The following is a 19,995-nucleotide window of genomic DNA, read 5'->3' as shown; positions in this document are numbered from 1 at the left end:
TACTCCTGGGAGAGCCAGAAGCTCCTGTTCATTAAAACCACCAGGATCTCGTACTGTGTTTTTCATCCATGCACAATGCGGAATTATCACATCTATTGTCACAGTTTGCACATCCTCCTGAGACTCCTGAGTGTACAGTCACTTTCAATTGCAGGAGTGGGAACTTCTTTGGAGAGAGATAAGGTGTCTCATCCTATCTCAAGGAAGAGAACTACCCCCTGTTGGCAACAGAAGTTGATGCCTGTCTTCTAGGCAGAGAAAGTTGTATCCCACCCCCATGTCTGAAATTAGTGTCTGCAAAGACTGATGAAGCAAGAAGAGCTGTTGACTGCCTTGGGCTTTCTTCATAATATCTGGTGCACATAGTGCTCAGAACAGACCCTTTTGCTCTCCCAGACAATCCACACCAAGATGACGATTGCTCAACTAGTAAACTCAGGTTTATTTGTATTAGTGTGGAGGTGTTTTCAACAAAACGCCATGACACCAGGTGAGCAGCACAATTATTAAACTGACTTTTCTAAACTCCAGCCAAATGCAGCATTCCCTTCTGGCTGTTTGAGAGCTCAGCTGGATTCACTACCTTTTGATCTCTGTTTGGAAGGCGTAGGTCTGGTATGTTGGGAAAGGCTCAGATGGTGTGATTATTTCACTCCCTTCTTCAGTAGCAGCTGATGGGAAGCTCTGCATTGCAGCATGGAGCTCTGCAGAGAAAAAATAACAGGGATTACAAGGGAAAACATCTCATGGGGAAACTGAAGCCTTTCTAAGCCACCTTCTGCTATCTGTGAACAATTACAAAGGCTACAGCAGAGCTTTCTCCAGGCAAGCCTGCAGGTTGTCTCCCAGCAGCAGTACCCAAGACTATTTGAATGCAACAGATTCTGGAGTGTCCACCCAGTAATTCCTTGGTGTGACCACTCCAGACTACATGAGATGTTGTGTGCAATGATAGCAAACGTCTCAGCTATGAGTCTCATCTTCTCACATAACAAGTCAGCAGCAGAAACGTGTTGCTCTGGGTCTGGTATGTGGTTGTGTCCAAGTGCTCCCTGAAATACTAAAGCATCCCCCATGGCACATTCAAGCATCTGCTTGGAAATTTTAAACAAGTTGAGATATGTTAATGAATCCTGGGAAAGCAGACGATTTGGAGTGAGTTAAAAATATCTCTGAGAACTGGTTTTTACAGACAAATCCTCTCCACTGGGAGGAAATTCCAGTTAGACCATCCTTCCACTTCTTGGCAGAAAGGATGCTTCCTTTGCTACAAGATTATATCTGTTGTGGGGTTATAGAGTCCTTAATTTTAAAAACATGTGAATAGTACAAAGTATTTAAACAGGTGAAAAAAGAAATAGTAAATCCAGCTTTCTTTGCTTCAGAAACAAAATACAGTTGAAAATGCGTCACAGTAGGGTAATAATTCCCAGTAGCAAACACCAGAATGTGTAATTTAACTACCGAACTTAGGACTGAGTCCATAGCAAAGAGCAGGTCCAGAGCTTTAACCTGTGGCAGCTTTATACCAATAGATCAATGCCTTCAGTATCACATTCTTTGTCCCAGACCTGTTTCTTCATGATTTCACATAAAAAAAATGAGTATGTCTTCAGTGGGTAATTTAGATTTTCCAGATTTTCATTTAATTATTATTTTTATTTTATGGAATTACAAGTTATTTTTATTTCCATAGTTATTATTTTATTATGTACCTATTATATATTTGTACATAGTCCCCTAACTGTGTCCAGAATTAGAAAATAATTTCCTTTTAAATAAGAAAGACAAAGAGGAGGAAGCCCTAAACTACCCTCAGCCAAGTGGAATTGGTTTTGATTCACTTCCTCTTCTCTTCTGGACCAACATCCAAAAGGATACAATTGTTTTGATGTAAGGAAATCACAATGCTTTCTTGGCATTTGAACTTACCCATTTGATCCTTCCCAGTGATTTTTACATTGGCAGATGGGTCACTGTAAGGGCTCATTCCAGCTTTACTGGTGCAGGCTATCCTGAAGCAGTAGACAAACCCCTTGGAGAGACTTTTGGCTTTGTAGCAGCAGTCAGCAATGTCAGAAGCAAGGGTTGTCCATTCACCATCTTAACCAAGGAAAGACAGAAATCAGATTAGGACTCATTTAATATGGTCACACTGGGGGCTGTGTGTGTTTAGGTTTTGGGTTTTGTTGTTTGGCTGTTTTACATCAGCTTTATTTATGTGCTGGGAATATGGAGAAACACTGGAGTCTTATAGAGTGAAGGAAAAGTTGACTTGCTGTGACCAACTTCTGTGCATGGTGCTGCTTGCTGTACATGTGCCAAACTCATTTTTTGTGAAATCAGCCCAAGGTGTGGCAATATTGCTTCAGATCAATGGTGAAATTTTCCTGTATAGTTTCTGTTTATCTAATTCATGCCACCAATCTCTAATGCAAATATACATCAAGAACTCCAAACAGAAGCCTAGCAAAGTAACTGTTTTTTTTTTCCCTTTGCCCTTGTCTTGGATCCAACTGAAAGCATGAGGTGCAGGGTTTCAGGAAAGAACTACCCACTAACACCCTCCCAGCAAACCCAGTGTTTAAAACGTGGGCAGGTTTAATCACCTTTTGTGAAACTCAGATGATTTCTCAGGGAACTGACACTGTACATAGATTCTGGACTCATTACTCATGGAACTAAGGTGTGAAGTAGAAAATCACCAGCAAACATTTAATGATCATTCATTTCACATGATGCTGTATCCCATACTTTGCCATTGCTGTTGTGCTCAAGGTAAACAAACTCAATTCCATGAGACTGCCTGAGATTCAATTCACCCTTTCATTCAGGTAAACACTGGTAGAGAGCCTCAACCCATAGGACAAACAAATATTTGTCATTCAAAACAAAGGTGTCAATGCCTTTGTAGGGTACTGGTTGGATCAGGGTATATGTGTAAGAAGGAGCAGATACAGCTTAGAAACAGAGAAAAGCGTCTGCAGAAACAGCATGCAGAAGCCTACTGTCAAGTAATGGATAAAACAAGGAATTATTTTTTTTATGATTATTTTAACCCTGTGTTGAATCAGGACTTTGCCTGTTCCTGCCAAATACACAGAATGCAGTGGAAGATTGTAGATGCTGTTTCCTGTTTTTCTTCCTAATTGGAACCATCTGTATTTGTATCCACCCCAAAGCCTCTCCTACAGTTGAGGCAAAAGGAATACCAATAGAAAGAGTTGTCTTGGAGAAAAAGACACCAACAGACACCAGCTCCAGAATGAAAAGGCAGAAGGCTGTTGCCCATGCTCATGCTAATACAGAAAGTTGTGCCTGCATGTTTGGAGAAGTGAAAAAAGGAACATGGCATGGAGAAATTGAATCCAAAGGGCTGTGTATGTGTGACTGCGGTAGAAATTACCATTAGACATAGCATTCATAATAGTAATAACAGCAAAAGCTGCCCCAAGAGAGATGGAACGGGCTTGGGGATTTGATTCAAAGTTCATGGAATTAAACAAGAAAACATCCACTGACTTCATCAGGCTCTGGACCATATCTTGGAAGAGAGCATCAAAGGAATGATGCAGTTTTGCCAAACTTCTGTTATCTTGTCCTACCTGTATGCCCTAAGTTTCCTTCCTGTATAATCAATGGAAAAAGAAAACATGACCTTCTAGCATAGGACGAGTTTGACAGACCTTCTTTCTCCACAGACTGTACAGAAAGCCTGGGTTTGGGATGATATTACCTGTTGATTGTTGTTGCTGGCCATTATTAGTGTATAACATTGACAGGACTGTAATTGGTGAGGATTAGTCAAGACTGTGAATCTGGCTCCAGCCATATATATTCTTCTGCAGCTGTTCACTTTTTGGTAACAGCTCCCATGTAACCTAGTTAGATTCACACAAATGTATACTTACACAAAAGCTTTGCTGATTTAGCCGGCACAACATCTAACTTTTAGATGGCTAAAGGATGGCTGTATTAATTTAATCCCTAAATCTAAACTACAGGGCTAAAATCAGGCTGGGGAAGAGATCACACAAATTGAGATGTTCTTTGCATAAGGCATAAGGGCGGCATTCCACTTTACCTTCGCTCTTGCACTGGACACTGTAGTGGACAGGGGTGTTGGTTTCCACAGGTCTCCAGACCATCTGCACTCCATCCTTGTAGACCTCCACAATGTCAGGAGGTGAAGGGCTGGGAGGAACCTCTATTGAAAGGAGGCACAAGACCCAGTGACTGTTAGCAATAACACTGCTGTGATACATAAGCTCTCACCCAGCATTTCTCAGTTATAGATATTCTTTATATATATATGCATAAAATATATTTATTTTTAAATATATATATGTATACCCCCACACTTAGTGGAACAACAATTTAACCGTGCCTAATTTAAACTCTGCATTAAGATTTTGGGGGTTGGTTCTAGAAGCACATGGTAACTGGAGTGTCTCTGAATCCAGAAGAGAGATTAAGCAGAGAAGAAGAGGAAATGAACCCTGCAAAATGTGCCATGCTATCAACACAGCAAGGGCTGTGGACTAGAGCAGATGAGAATTGTCCTCTGAACCTATCTGCAGAAATCTCACCTGACAGCTGTTTACAGTTCACACTTTTGGGCAGAAGTACTTGTAATACCTTTTTCTGTAGGTACTTCTCTTACCTGCTTTTCTTATGATGCAAGAGGTGGATGCTGAGCCCAGGGAATTTGTGGCCACACAGGTGTAAACACCAAAATCATCAGCACTAACAGAGAGAATAGTTAAGAGCTGGAAGTTTTTAAGGGTGGCTGAGATGAGGATCCGGCTGCTGCTTTGGACAGGTAACCCATCTGAAAAGCAGAAGATAGGAGAGATAAGTACCCTGAAAATTTATATTAAGGTGTCTAAACTCCTTCCTGCCTGTCTAAACCCTTGTTCTTGATGTTAAGGACTCCCTAGAGGAATGCCAACATCACCTCTGAACCAGTTGATGTGCAGGGGTGAGTGAGCTGCAGTCCGGCATGACAGCGTCACGCACTGTCCAACGGCAGCAGCCTGATCCATGAGATCCTCAACAAACAGTGGTGCTGCAAAAAAAGTGGAAAAGCGGTGATTCAGAGTGGTCAGGAGGGCTATGTGAAAAATAAGTGCACACAGGACATCAGAAAGCATTTTTAATTGGTTCAAGATCATTTTTGGTTCAAGATCTTACATTCCACTGACAACCAGTTGGAGAATCCCCTGGGCATTGGGCACACAGGTTCAGGAGCCCTGTTCAGCCCCATGGGTGTATCGTGACTGCTCATACACAATAACTCAGATGGATCTTGGGGTTCCATGGGAATATTTGCATTCAGCCTGGAGAAGAGAAGGCTCCAGGGAGACCTTAGAGCAGCTTCCAGTAACTAAAGGGGCTGGCAAGATATCTGGAAAAGGGCTTTTGACAAGAGCCTGTAGGGATAAGGCAAGGAGGAATGGTTTTAAACAGAGGGGAGATTTAGCTTAGATATTAGGAAGAACTTCTTTCCTGATTTCTTGACCATATGCAGATCCAATCTCTCTATGCCTGAACAAGGAGTGAAGATTTACAGCTAGTTTCAGCTTTGGAAGTCTTCTACCTTTGACATTTTATAGTGTTAGCTAACATTTGTTCTTAAAGGACCTTTCCAACCCAAACCATTCTATGATGTTTCTCTCTGAGTATTTCTATTTATATCTAGCAATAAATACATGACACCTGGTTACTAGATAGGAGATGTGAAACATTTGTTCAGCCTGGAGAAGAAAAGGCTCCAGGGCCTACAAGGAAGGTGGAGAAGGACTTTCTACCAGGGCATGTAGGGGTAGGACAAGGGGGAATGGCTTTAAACTGACAGAGGGGAGACTGAGATGGGATCAGAGGAAGTTCTTCCCTATGAGGGTGGTGAGGCCCTGGCACAGGTTACCCAGAGAAGCTGTGGCTCCCCCATCCGTGGCAGTGTTCAAGGCCAGGTTGCATGGGGCTTGAGCAACCTGGTCTAGTGGAAGGTGTCCCTGCCCATGGCAGTGGGGTTGGAAATGCATGAGCTTTAAGGTCTCTTCCAACCCAAGCCATTCTAGGATTCTATGGTACTGCTGGTACATCTAAGGTAAGCAGAACAGCTCACAGGAGAGAGAGAGCATGTCACAGCAAGAGTTTTCTTCTTGCCTAGCTTAAATGTGGGGGCAAAACTAAATGATGGTATTTCAAGGATGAGGGGGTCATGCCAAGCCAAAACAAAGAAGAGAGAAGGCAGCATAAAGGATGGATATGGAAGGAGGAAAAAGCTCTGTGAAGCACCGAATCTGCTGCTAACTCCAGGTGAGAGGAGAAGATCAGCTTTTCTGTGTTTGCCCAGGGTTTTTTCTCCACCGTGGCTGGGACCTGCCAACCCACACACGTGCCCTTTTGCAGTGCTTGGCTGGGCTCTGTTGAATAGTGGGGCATTAACCTGACCTCAGAAAACACTCCTGCTGGAGTCCAGGGGAAACATGCGTGGGCAAAACCAAGTTCAGCTGTAATGACTATGTTTCTGCATGCCCCAACTTTTTCTATTTTATAGATCTACAGTAGCCTGTGTGGCCTGGACACACAGGACACAGGACTGGAGCACAAGAATTCACAACTACCTGATTCTGCCATCCCACCCTTGAATACTCCATTTATTCTCTTTCTAGTTTACACATAGATTTTACTCCTTTGCAGTGGCTTCCTAGGATGGCTGTAATTTGCAAGAAATGCCAAGACAAGGCAGTTTTAACAAGGACATAGTTATGATGTAAACATAGGAGACTGGCTCATATTGCATGTGTTAGTCCAGGTCATCTCCAGACATTCATTTCAGATCCATCCTTAGAAACTGGCCTCACACAGCACTGTCATGTTCATTACTGATTCATAGAATCATAGAATAGTTAGGGTTGGAAAGGACCTTAAGACCACCTAGTTCCAACCCCCCTGTCATGGGCAGGGTCACCCCACACTAAACCATGTCACCCAAGGCTCTGTCCAACCTGGCCTTGCACACTGCCAGGGATGGAGCATTCACAGCTTCCTTGGCAACCCATTCCAGTGCCTCACCACGCTAACAGGAAAGCACTTCTTCCTTATATCCAATCTAAACTTCCCCTGTTTAAGTTTGAACCTGTTACCCCTTGTCCTATCACTACAGTTCCTAATAAATAGTCCCTCCCGAGCATCCCTATAGGCCCCCTTCAGACACTGGAAGGCTGCTATGAGGTCTCCATGCAGCCTTCTCTTCTCCAGGCTGAACAGCCCCAACTTGCTCAGCTGATCTTCATATGGGAGGTGCTCCAGTCCCCTGATCATTCTCGTGGCCCTCCTCTGGACTTGTTGCAACAGTTCCATGACCTTTTTACGTTGAGGACACCAGAACTGCACACAGTACTCTAAGTGAGGTCTCACGAGAGCAGAGTAGAGGAGCAGGATCACCTCCTTCGACCTGCTGGTCACGCTCCTTTTGATGCAGCCCAGGATACGGTTGGCTTTCTGGGCTGTTAGCGCACACTGCTGGCTTATGTTCATTTTCTCATCGACCAGCACCCCCAAGTCCTTCTCTGCAGGGCTGCTCTGAATCTTTTCTCTGCCCAGCCTGTAGCTGTGCCTGGGATTGCTCCAACCAAGGTGTAGGACCTTGCACTTGGTATGGTTAAAACTAACTTTCATGGTAAAACTAACTGATGACTTATGTAATAACAATACCTTTCTCCCTTGGCATGAGGCTTGGTAACTTGAATGAAGAGAGTGCTGATTTCCTCTTCAGAGATCCTTCAGCCCCTGTTGTAAGCTCTTTCTCTACTGCCTCACTTCCCAGCTCACCAAACTCTGTTTTGAGAAAGGATGAGAAGTCATTCTAGGCCATCCTTTTCCCTGGGGTATCCATTTAGAGCACACAGTTCTGCTGTTAACACATAAATAGCTCAGCAATCACAGGTTTCTTTATTAACAAGCTCTCAGTCAACAGAGAGGGCTGTGACAGCTATTACAAACAGAAAGACATCCTGAAACAACAGGGCATATCTAGGGGTGGCAGAGAAGAAAAGACAGATTCTGTAGTCCAGTGACATGAACTTAGTAGTCAGGGTGAGCTCACCAACTTCTCCCAGGAGCTTTAGCTTTAAAGATTTACCATGGTCAGATGATAACCACAGAAGAAACTGCAGCAAGGAAAGCATCATCCAGCCCTAATATGCTTTTGTAGAAACTCAAACAAGGTAATCTAAGACACTTCCATCAGCAGATTAACCCAGCTGAGTCTGCACTGAAGTGAGCCAGTAACAGAGCTGGTGGAGATGAAGACCACTGATTTCATAACCTGCAACTTCCAGTTTTGCAATCACAGTCTAACCACAGCCTCAGATATGCTGAGGAAAAGGGAAAAGGTAGATCTAGCAGAGCCCAGGTATAGCAACAAATCTAAGAAGTCACAGAATAAAATACTTGCCTTCCCCTGCCTCTGGCTCAGGAGATATCTTTCCTTTTAGGATCCTTGAAATATGGGCAACAGAAGCTTTTACTTTCTTCTTCAGACTCTGCTCCACTGGCTGCTCCACTGACTGAGACCTTGCATATGGCTTAAAGAGTCCTGGCTTGCTGTAGACAGAGCTTTTCTGCTTACCACTTGAGTCTTTTTGGGGACCATACATTTCCTTATGACTCTCTGACCCTTCCCCAGTGGCTAATAGGTTAGTTGCCTTTGAATCCTCAGATATTTCCAAATGGCTCTTCCTTTTCTTGTCCTCTGCCTGTTCTCTGATGCACAGCCTTTTATCCTTATGCAAATGTCCTGCAGGAGGGGATCTTGCCCTTTCCCCAAAAGGAATAAACCGTCTACCAGTTGGTTTGGGTGGAGCCTTCCTATAGTTCATAAATTCAAATGGAAAATAGACAATGTCGTACAAGTCAGAGAAATTCAAATACGCAGGCTCTACTTCTGATATGTCAAATTTTGGAGTCCCACTGCCAAGGCTGGGTGTTTCGTCTGACAGGTCTTTGATTTTCACTAAAGAAACTTCTGGATGTTTAACAGTGTCCTGGCTCACTGACACTTGACTGTGTCTTTTCCCAGTGTCCAAGCTATCTGTTGAGGAAACACTCGCTTGGCTAGAAGTGGCACTCTCAAATGCCAAGTCCTCCAGATGCTCACATTCATGAGGAACCATCTGTGCTCCCTGCCCTTCCAGAACCATTGACTCCGTACTCACGACAGGATAGGGTTCTACAAGGTTCAGCTCAGAGATTTCTCCACTTTTACCTCCTTGTACAGAAGGGAAAGAAGTTTCTGTGGGTGCTTGGCTACCTTGGTAGACCATTTCTGTGTGAGGAGAGATGTTCTTTCTGTTTTCCTCCCCACCAGAAACTGAATCTGCCCAAACATTCATCTCTTCAGAGAGAGAAACCATCTCATCCACTAAGCCCTCCAGCACAGCAGATTCCTCATCACTGTAAAAAGAAGATCTGTGATGTGAGAGCTCCTGTCTTCGATCCCTGTGGAGCAATGGTGGGACAGTCTTTCCAGCATCACAGCCTTCCCCTTCTAAGGCAATACCTCTACCCTCACCATGAACCTTTGGATATTCCTCATGTTCTAGCTCATAGACTGAAGCCGGAGCAACTTGTGTTTGAGAAGCAGTTAAGACACCTGGAGGTCCACCTTCCAGATCATCAGAAACCTTGCCACTGGGACAAGAGGCCTGGTGCTGTTCGGACACCTGATGTTCACTCTGAGTGCTTTCATGGTTTTGAGCTGATGATGCAGCTACATCTGAGAACTGGGCAGCTAGAATGGGGCTTTCGTCTTCCAAATCATCAATTTCCTCATCAATATAAGTAGCTTTTGACTTCTTCAGTAAAGGTTTCTTATTCTCGCTCCTATGAGTTGACACTGGAAGTCTCTCTAGCTGTTGCACAAAAACTGTTGGACACCCATTACCCTCACATTGTGTGGAAGGAGGGGGCTTCTCTTCTGAATAATCCTTGCTCACTCTCCCCAAGTCCTCTTGCTTTGAAGTATCTACAGAGCATCCCTTATCAGGCACCACAGAAATGTCACAGTGGCCACTGCCTTCAGGGCAACTTTCCTGTGGCAATACATCACAGTCTTCTTCCAAAATATCTTCTTCCCTCAGTGATCTTGAGGCTCTCAGCCTGTAGTCATCCAGGGAACGGCTTCGGCTAGCACCAGCAATGGCAGGATGTGGTGGTTTCCTTGCAGTATCAAATGAAGCTGATTTGGTCAAGGAACCGAGCAGATTTTCCCTGTAATCACCTCCATAATCAGACTTTCCTTCTTCTTCTTCCAGTTCAAACTGCTCTAGAAGGGGTTCACGGAGACCACTGAGAGGCACCTTTGAATATCCAGCCTTCCGGAAAGTCCTTCTGGCTCTGTCCAGGTGCCTCCTAAACTCCCTGCCTGGTGAGGAAGGCCCCCTTGCAGGTAGCTCAGCTGCTTGGCTGTAGAAAGTGCTTTTAATGACACTCTGTCTAGGAACACAGATAGATGGCTTTTCTGTCCCATCCTCAGCTTTTTCAACTCTGTCCTTCTCAGGTAAAAATACATCTGTTTTTTCTTTCTGACATAAAGTGCTTTCTGTGGAAGTCCTCACTGATGAAGGCTCAGTAGCATCACTTCTTTGGGACTGCTCTGCTCTTTCATCTTGAAGTCTGGGATGGAGCCCCTCCTCTTTCTCCGTTAAGATACTTGCCATGAGCTCTTTGCTTTCTGCAGGTGATTTTTCCCTCACCTCAGCTTTCACTGAAGCATACTTCCTCCTTATAGGTTTTACTGGAGGGACTGAGATTTTGGAGTGCTTCTCTTCACTTGCATGTTTTGAAGGCTCCTGGTGGCTTGGTGCATCAAGTATGGACAAATGGAGTTCGGGTGTAGAGCCAAAATGCCTCTTCTTGGGGAAATTGGAATTTTCATTGTCTGAAGAGGAGCCACTGGTACTGGATGAAGTGCTTTCTTCAATAAGATGTCGGGAGATGGCCAGGGAGGTGTTATCATGAGTCCTTTCTAGGATTTCTGGGATAGACCGCATTACCAGTATGGATTTATAGCACATCAGAGACCGCTGAAAAGCAGAACAAAATATAGCACAATCAAATGGAAATGTGGTGGGAGTATGGTAAAGCAAGCATACCAGATGGAACTTCTTCACTCTTAAATACCACACATACTAGCTTAATAGTGCATTGCCTTGTACACCCTTTTGTACATATCATCAGCCCAGGCCTCACTGCTCTCCAAGTCTTTCTCTTCTCTCATTCACAGAGGTGAAACTATACTGACTTCAGGGGACATACTTGCTGTTGTTAACAGGGAAGAAGGACCCTGCATGAGGTTTTCAAAGACAATCTGGCCACTCAAAGCAGAAGGAAAAGTGTTTTTAATGGAACACATCAGAGGAGAGCCTAGCTGGAGTAAATGACCTTTAATCCATTAACCGCAGTACAACCTGCAGTGACTTAGGTCATACTGTGCGAGGTAAGATTCATCAGCTCTACCTTCTGTCATGTAAGACATCTTAGTTATAGTTGAGCCCCTGGCTTCCCCTTACTGCTAACAGAGAGAGACAGGCATCTCCAGAAGGCAATCATTCTGGTTATTTTAGAAAACTTCAGGAAAAGAGAAGTCTTCTTGGGACCTGTCTGTTATTCAGCACCAACTGCAAAGGTGGCTGAGGGTGCCTAACTTAGGCATAACCATGCATTTCACAAGCACCTGCATAAAATCAGATGATTTTCAGGCAGTAAAAACATAGATAATTTATTCCTGCCACATCCATTGACTGCTCTCTCCTGGTCTTATTCCCCATTCACAGCCAAGCTAAGATCTCTGCTGTGCATGCTGTTCTAGCATGATAGACTTTAAAAGTACAAATATAATTAAAAATTTGTATAACTAAAAAGAACCAGCATAGATTAAGGCCAACTCACCTGCCACTTGCTCCGAGCCACAATGAATTTGAGCTGCTTCGTATTAATGAAATGAGCTGCTTCAAGGGGGGGATTATGCTGCCAGGTGGAAAGATAGGAAACTGAGATTGAAAAATAATTGTTTGAACATCCTGACTGCATTACCTGAGAAGATTTTCTTTTTTAGGATCCCCTTCTTCCAGAATTGTTAATTTCAGGAAAGTTACAGTACACTGAATGCTACAATTCCCTCTTGGCTAAATTGTAGAAAATCTCGGGTTTTCAAAGATAAAAACAAACCCTGTTGAATGCATGCCATTAAATTATTATTTTTTCTTGTTATTGTTAGCTTTTATTATTAGACATTGTAATATAGACCATAACTTTGCTCTGCAAAGCCAGTTTCCTTTCTATACTGAAGTGTTATGTCAGCTGATGTCAGCAGTAACCTTTATCTTTTGAAAGGAAAGATATCTTGGCATGTAAGCACCAATGTATCTTCTCTTTCTGGAGAGCCATGCCTGAGCTTCTCTGTAGGATAAAAAGTACTAGACCAGGAGAAAAAATGAACGGGCAAATAGTATCAAGCAGCTTTAAAGGCTGCACTTCCAAAGGTCTCTCTCAACCTCAGTATTTCTAATAAATGTAATAAAAACCCAGGACAAACTTACCATGAACCACTTGTGTGAAAGACAGTCCAAGGCACTAGGGCGGGCTCTGATAAGAGAAAAGATCACTATTTTAGTAGCAAGTCACTTCCAACAGCAACCATAAGATCTTCCTGAAGGTGCCTGCTTCATGAGCACACGCACACTTTTATGTGCATCCTTAGGCTGCTGGTTTAGAGTTAGAAGCCAAAGAGACAGAGGATTTCAACCCAAGGTTTCCTCTTCTTGAGGTGAAACAATTCTTTTTCAGTCTGAGATTCCCTATAGATCCCCAGGAAGGCCCCATGGCACTCTGCAGGGAGCCTGTTCAAGAGTGTCAGGAGCAGCCCTGAGAGTGACTCTGACTTTTTAGGTGGCCAGAGCAAAAAGAGCTTTGGCAGCAGGCAGAAAGAATAGAAATTAAATTAAACAGCAAGTGCCTGCAAACATGCCTTCAAACTGCCTTTTGTACTTGAAATTACTTAAGGAATGTGGTTAATATTATTGAATTCTCTCATAATTTCCGCTAAAACAGTCCTTGCTCTTTTCACTTCTCTCTGTCATTTCAGAAACTCATCTGCCCTCAAGAGTAAGGACATCACCATACCAGAACTGGGCCAATTTCACAAAATGCTGCATTGAGCTTTGGGTAATGTGGAATAATAAAGAAGTGTTAGAGCATAACACACCACATCTCACTCAGATTTCTACTTTTATAAACAACCACAGCTCTGATGAGCTGAGATCTGCCTGCTGAGACACTAACATCTTTGCACACTGGCTGTAGGAAGCACAAAAGTGCACTCACTTGGGGTGCTGCTGTAGGATCCTTTTCATAAAGTCCTTTGCATCTTCAGTCAAGTGAACAAAATCAGGAATGGTCCATGAAATTTCCCCATTTTGGATATTTAGAAGGGTTGCTCTGTCGTTCTCTCCAGCAAATGGAGACTTACATGTTAGGCTTATTTGTCAAACAACATAAAATAAAAGGAGACAGACTTTAGACTTTTATTTGCTATTCAAATGACAGAAGAACAAATGCTTACAAGGTGCTTTAAAATGCTCGAGGGACTCCATGCGTGGGACTTGCAATGCTTGTGAGCAGTATGTCCACTAACAGAGCATCTTTTACCTCAGCATTAACATGGAACTTAACAGAATTATTTATCCCTGTTTCACAGATAAGGAATTAAGAGTTTGCTTTTGCACAGCTACAGTAGGGTGTGAGCTAAAACAGGCAAGGGGAAGTCTGAACCTCATCCACTGCTTTCATTGCTAACTGCAAGGAGAGCAACTATCATGTCTCCAGGCAGGGACAGTGACCCAAGCCCTTTGAAACCAGGAAAGAGTGAATTGCCTTTGTTGTAGGACTCAGTGCTTCACTCAAGTGCTTCACTTGAAGGTACTGGAGGGCTCTGACTGACAAAGGGGTACTGAATGAATCTTCCTAAGAAGATGTATTTACCTTAAATATGTGATGACTCCAACAGCCCTGAGGAAAGAGGAAACACAAATGTTTTTGTCTCTATTTCTTCATCCTTCTTCATCCTCCTCTCCTTTCCCATCAAAATAAATCCCAAAAGGTATGTTTTTCACCCTTCATTTTTTTTCCATTCAACATTTAAAAAAAAAGTTGTTCTCAATCCATTTTAAAAACACAGATAGAGGAGAAGACTAAAAATACCTTTTTTGAGTTTGTCTTTTCTAAGAAACCCCTTAGGATCATTCTCCCTAGTTGCTGCCTCTGATAGAGATCATTATCTCTAAGATGCTCCTTTCATTAATTAGCTTTCAAAGTTCAATTATGGTTGAATAAAATAGACAGAAGGAGCTTAAAAGAGCCCTGGTGGGTTTTGGGTTCTCAGTGTTCACTTTCAGTTTCTTGTGTTATTATCACTACTCAATTTACCTATTAAAAATTAATGGCTGTTCAGGCTGTCTAGGGCACTAGCTTTTTAGAAAGATGACAAGTTACCAGATATCAGTTGCTTTTGACACTGGAGATTGAGTAACAATTTCTGGGGCAACAAACTCTGGGGATCCGTATTTGCTGAACTGGGGCTCAAAGGGCATGATCTTCTGAGCAAACCCGAAGTCACAGAGCTTAAGGTCTTCCCTTTCAGGATAAACCATGAGGATATTCAGTGGCTAGTAAATGAAATAAAACAAATGGAGAAACTTTCATTGAAAGCAGGCAATATTTTCAGTTGTAAGTAAGAATAACTTAAATAGAGAACACCCATTCCCTGACCAACAAGAAGTTATGACAAGCTAGACCTGCCATTGCACTTTACCTTAATGTCCAAATGAAGGATGTTGTTGTCATGAAGATATTTGATTCCTTCCAAAATTTGCTTAATATACAATTTGACCTAAAAATTAAATAAATTATTAATTGTTAAACATTAATAATAAATAAGAGGGTCCCTGATTCCAGCAATGTTCTTACTATATGAGAGTGGGAGAGACTGAATACTTCTAAAACCAGAATGAAATTCTTATATTAGCCTTGCAGTTGAAAGATGTGAACCTAACCTGTGGAATGAAGCTGTGCCTCTTGTGTGATGCACATTATCCTACTGGAACCTTCTATATGTGAAAAATCCTTATTTAAAAAAAAAAAACAACCCTACAAACATTCCAAAAAGAGATATGGGAATACTCAAGTTCAATGACCCTTACCAACTGTTCGACTTATCTAACTCAAACTCAGCTCTGGCTTTGTGTAAATCGAACACATTTAAAACACAAATACATTTTACCATTTTGCAGCTATGTTGTAAACCTCTTTTCTTGACCATATCGAGATGCAATCTATGACTGAACAAGGAGTGAAGATTTGCAGCTAGCTTCAGCTTTGGAAGTCCTCTACCTTTGACATTCTATAAGGTTAGCTGACGTTTGATCTTAGAGGTCCCTTCCAACCCAAACCATTCTATGATTCAGTGATGTTTCCCTCTGAGTATTCCTAAGAAAAATCCATTTTAGCAATAAATATGGTACACCTGGCTACTAGATTGGAGGTGTGAAACGTTTGTTCAGCGTGGAGAAGAGAGCTGGGGGTTGGAACCAGATGATACTTAGGTTCCCTTACAACCCAAAGCAGCCTATGATTTTGAACTTTGAGCATCAAGAATCTCAACAAAATCTTTAGAAACTGTAATTCCAGCTTCTGGTTTGGAGACTGAAAGGGAGTAGATAGAAGTAAAATTGCAAGGGGATAAATTGGTATTAAGCAAGTGAAGGTGCGGGTGCTGCAGGTGATGGCTAGCAAAAAAAAATGGTGGTAATAGAGCAAATGTCATCTGTATTAGGCTGAATGCAATGCTGCTGGTCAAAACCACTGCCCCTGTCTGGTTATTCCCCAAAGAAACTCAACTCAGTAATGAACATTGATGGAAAAACATTTTAAAGTCTGACTCTGTTTTGACAGATTATCACTGGTTCAAAGACATTCCTCATTCAAAGAGGAAAATGCAGCTGGAAGATACTCTGGTGGTACCCACCAAGTCTGAACTTTCAAATGAGAAAGAAGGATTACCTCTGCTTCAGTGACAACACTCTTCTTAAATAAACGGTCAAGGAGCTCTTCGCTGGAGCATCTGACAACAGCATTGAGGGAAAATAGAACTACAGTTAAATGCTTATTTTTACTTTGTCACCACCTCTATCCAGCTAACAGCAGAATTCACAAGGCGATCTCAGGCAACATGATGTGCATGTAATTCATTAAAATCTCTATTACAACCACGTCCTTGCAGAATTAGGCTGCTCTAAACTTGTGCTCCCTGTAAGCAGGAACATGGTGTCACCTGTGCTAACATCCACCTGTTGGCTATGGGCTTTTCTGCTCTGCGTTGCATTTTCCTCATGCTTACCCAGACTGGATCTCATGGAAACAGACTTTAACTTCCAGACATCTCAGAAAAGAGTTTTGGTGCTTAACAACTCATTTACACTTACATATGCAAGTGTATTTTTTTCCTAAAACAGCAGAAACATAGTACTTCAGTGAAGATCTTAGGGAGCTATGCCATCTTGTAGTGCAGAGAAAGATTGTGCATGTCCTGTTACCTCAGGCAAAACAAAAAAGATGGTTAGTTGCTTAGTTATTTAATAAATGAGCTCTACCTAGTACTCCCCAGCCTCCTCAGACAAGCAGCACAGAAAAGGATACAACTCCAGAATCAAAATCAGTGTTTTCCGTGTTTCAAACTGATCCAGGAGCCTGGTAATTCTGTCATGGGACAGAGAGGCAAGAATATCCCTCTCCTGATGTGCCCGAGACTTCGTTTTGCTTCGCAGAGGTATGAATTTGGCAGCACAAGACACTCTATTCCCCTTGTGTACAACTCGTTTCACAAAGCTGAAGCAGCCCCTGTGAAAAATCAAAGGACAAACACTGTTCAGACTCGGTTCAAAGCCCAGCACGTGTAGACCTTTCCACATCCCAGCCTTTGAGAGCTCCCTACGGCTCAGGGCTTAAATTCTCCAACATAAAAAGCTTATTTTCCTGATTGTGAGGTGCTATTGCCCTCTCCTGGCTGTCTCCAAATCTAAGCAACGAGTTCACATCAAGGGAAAAGCTGTTTCAGGTGACAGCCTTGTGCTGACAGAGGCTGATGCTCTTGGATCCCTTGGATGGACTCAGTGTTTGTCCATACACAGGTATGGGCTTGTGATGCTAACACTGTAAAGAAGCCTATTCTGCCACCACTGGTTGGTATTTTTCCTGGCTGGAGCTACCTAGACCTATGTATGGGCTGTATTGACTCTCCCATCCTCTGTCAGAAACTTCAGGGAAGTGTTTCCAGCATGCCTATAATGGGTAACCTTCCAGTTCTGCCTTTCACCTTTCCATATTTTATCACAGCTAGGCCAACCACTGGTTACATATATACTCAGCAGGTCAGATGGGCAATTATATATTTTCCAGCAGTGATGTCATGAAGTTGGAAAATTCATTTACCTTCCAATCTCCTGCTTAACCTCATACAAGGAATGGAGCTTTCTCCTGGTGGCCACCTTCTTTGCTGCTTGGTCTTTCTTAACTTTGGAAATGAAGGAATATAAGTGTTACTACTCAGACAACGATGCCTTGCTAATAGCATTCAAAGTTATAAAAGAGCAATCTAGGGCAAGTAAAATTACAGGGGCCCTCTAAACTTGTACACAGAATTAAATGGAGCCGTTCAATGACAGAGCCTTTTAATACAAATTCATTGGCTGCATCTTCACCTAAATAAACAGTAGAGACAGCTTGAAGAGCAGAACACCACCAAAGACAGAATCATGGAATGGTTTGGGTTGGAAGAAACCTTAAAGCTCATCCTGTTCCAAACCCCTTCTGTTGGCAGGGACACCTTCCACCAGACCATGTTGCTCCAAGCCCCATCCAACCTGGCCTTGAACACTGCCAGGGATGGGGCAGCCACAGCTTCTCTGGGCAACCTGTGCCAGGGCCTCACCACCCTAACAGGGAAGAACTTGCTCCTCAGATCTCATCTCCATTTCCCCTCTGTCAGTTTAAAGCCATTCCCCCCTCTCCTGCCCTTATATGCCCTTGTCAACCGTCCCTCTTCAGATTTTTTGCAGGTCCCCTTTAGGCACTGTATGCTGCTCTAAGTTCTCCCTGGAGCCTTCTCTTCTGCAGGCTGAATAACCCCAGCTCTCTAAGCCTGTCATGGCCCCACTTATTTCTGTGGCCCATTGTACCAGTTCATCATGCAGCCTGAAGCAGAGAAAAAAAAAATCTCAGTACATGTGAGTGTATATAGATATGTATACCAGGGCCATACTGGTAATAGACAAATGCTATACAGGAATACAGAGAGGATACCACATGGGCACCAGAAGACGACTGCAACAGAATACATACTGCAATGGCTATAGAAGCAACTCCTGCAGTTGAAAGAATGACGTTACCTTCATGTACAATAAGCTCTGCTTTGCACAAAACCTCCCCTCCTGCATTTTTGGCAACACAGGTGTAAACACCACCATCTTCCAAGACAGCATCATCAATAACTAAGAAATACATTGTTCCTTCATTCCCTTGATGGAGCCTGTTGCTATCTGTCAGCAGCGAAGTGCCCTGAAATAATGAAATGACAGTTTGGCAGTGGAAAAAACAAGATGGAAATGGATGTTTCTTCTCTTCAAGAAACAGGATACATGAGCAGAGCTACAACACAGACCATTTAGCCTAGAAAATCTCACTAACAAAGTGCTGGCTGAAGAAGTCCTCCACATCTAACTTTCTCTGCTTTCACATCACCCAACGATGTTTTCATTTCATAACCCATTCATAGGAATACAGACTTGGGAGGGATCTCCAAGGCTACTCTTCAGCTCTCCCAGCACACTGTGCCTGAGCAGTCAGCCCAGGGAGCACAAGGATCAGCTTCTATGCTCCTGGCTGGTCTCCAGCTTGTGCTGGCACTTGTGCTGTTCAATATATGCATAAATGCTATGGAAAAAAAGGGACAGGAAGGAGAGTGTGTGATAAAGTAGATATGAAGATTTACAAAAGGACTTTATGAAACTGCCTTTCTGGGCAGTGAGGTGCCAGATAAATGTATATAATACAATAAATATAGAGTCATGCAACCCTATTCTTCCACATGAAATGCTGGTCCCAGAGCTGTTGCTTATTACACTGGAGCAAAACTTCTAGTTAATCATTCAGTGGCAGCCCCAGCTCAGTGCTTGGTGGCCATCAGAAAATACCAGATGTTAGAAATCATTAGGGAAGAAATGATGAGTAAGACAGAAAGCATCATGTTATAACTCCTTGGTTTGCCCAGTGTGTGGTACTGTTGCAGCAATGTTCTTTCTGTAGCATCTTCAGGTTGAGGGTTGACAGAGTAAGTTGAAGCTCTTCAGCCTGGAAGGGGGGTCTACCAATATGAGATGATACAGCTGTGCAGAATTATGAATAGCCTAGTGAACAGGCAGGGATAACTTTTCCTCGTACAAGATATAAGAACCAACACATGAAGCTGGTGGCAAATATGTACACAACAGCCACAAAGAGGTAGCACTTCAGGCAGCATGCTGTCATTGGGTCGAACTCCTTGACAATGGATACTGTACATGCAAGGCATTTGCATGGGTGCAAGAGGAGAAGAGATAAGCATGCAGAGAACTTTATTGTGTAAAAGTTCAGCTTGCTTGCCATAACTGAGCTGATAAATGTCAGCTATTTCAAGAATATTGACAGGGTGTATCATGCACTGTTGCCTTATTATTCTTTTCAAGCTGCTCAGGTGTGTGCATGTGGGAGAGGGTTCTTTGTATTTTTGCTTGTGTTTTTTAAGGTTATTTTATTTGCCTGAGTAGCCCATCCTTGCACTTCCCATACAGGAAAAAAAATAAATAACATGGAATAAAACTGTGTGTACAAAACAGT

General features: G+C 42.9%; 1 protein-coding gene across 1 annotated transcript in view; it reads right to left on the bottom strand.

Annotated features, from left to right (window-relative positions):
• The window catches only part of OBSCN (obscurin, cytoskeletal calmodulin and titin-interacting RhoGEF), a 185,689-nt gene that overhangs the window by 3,009 nt on the left and 162,685 nt on the right, over nt 1-19,995 (bottom strand). The window contains exons 101-117 of the mRNA XM_061354784.1: nt 18,510-18,678; nt 17,554-17,635; nt 16,762-16,962; nt 16,126-16,186; nt 14,879-14,956; nt 14,560-14,732; nt 14,050-14,076; nt 13,393-13,545; nt 12,609-12,654; nt 11,959-12,036; nt 8,465-11,093; nt 7,723-7,845; nt 4,958-5,068; nt 4,664-4,831; nt 4,085-4,207; nt 1,933-2,103; nt 584-704 (exon numbers count right to left, since the gene is read on the bottom strand). Coding sequence (XP_061210768.1) covers nt 584-704; nt 1,933-2,103; nt 4,085-4,207; nt 4,664-4,831; nt 4,958-5,068; nt 7,723-7,845; nt 8,465-11,093; nt 11,959-12,036; nt 12,609-12,654; nt 13,393-13,545; nt 14,050-14,076; nt 14,560-14,732; nt 14,879-14,956; nt 16,126-16,186; nt 16,762-16,962; nt 17,554-17,635; nt 18,510-18,678 — 4,514 coding nt within the window. The remainder of the gene's footprint in view (nt 1-583; nt 705-1,932; nt 2,104-4,084; nt 4,208-4,663; nt 4,832-4,957; nt 5,069-7,722; nt 7,846-8,464; nt 11,094-11,958; nt 12,037-12,608; nt 12,655-13,392; nt 13,546-14,049; nt 14,077-14,559; nt 14,733-14,878; nt 14,957-16,125; nt 16,187-16,761; nt 16,963-17,553; nt 17,636-18,509; nt 18,679-19,995) is intronic.

Source organism: Neopsephotus bourkii, unplaced genomic scaffold, assembly GCF_033783945.1.
Source record: "Neopsephotus bourkii isolate Nb327-2 ecotype Australia unplaced genomic scaffold, CSIRO-AGI_Nbou_v1 NB_745, whole genome shotgun sequence".
In the NCBI taxonomy this organism is placed as follows: Eukaryota; Metazoa; Chordata; class Aves; order Psittaciformes; family Psittacidae; genus Neopsephotus; species Neopsephotus bourkii.
This window is presented reverse-complemented; position numbering and strand designations above follow the sequence as displayed.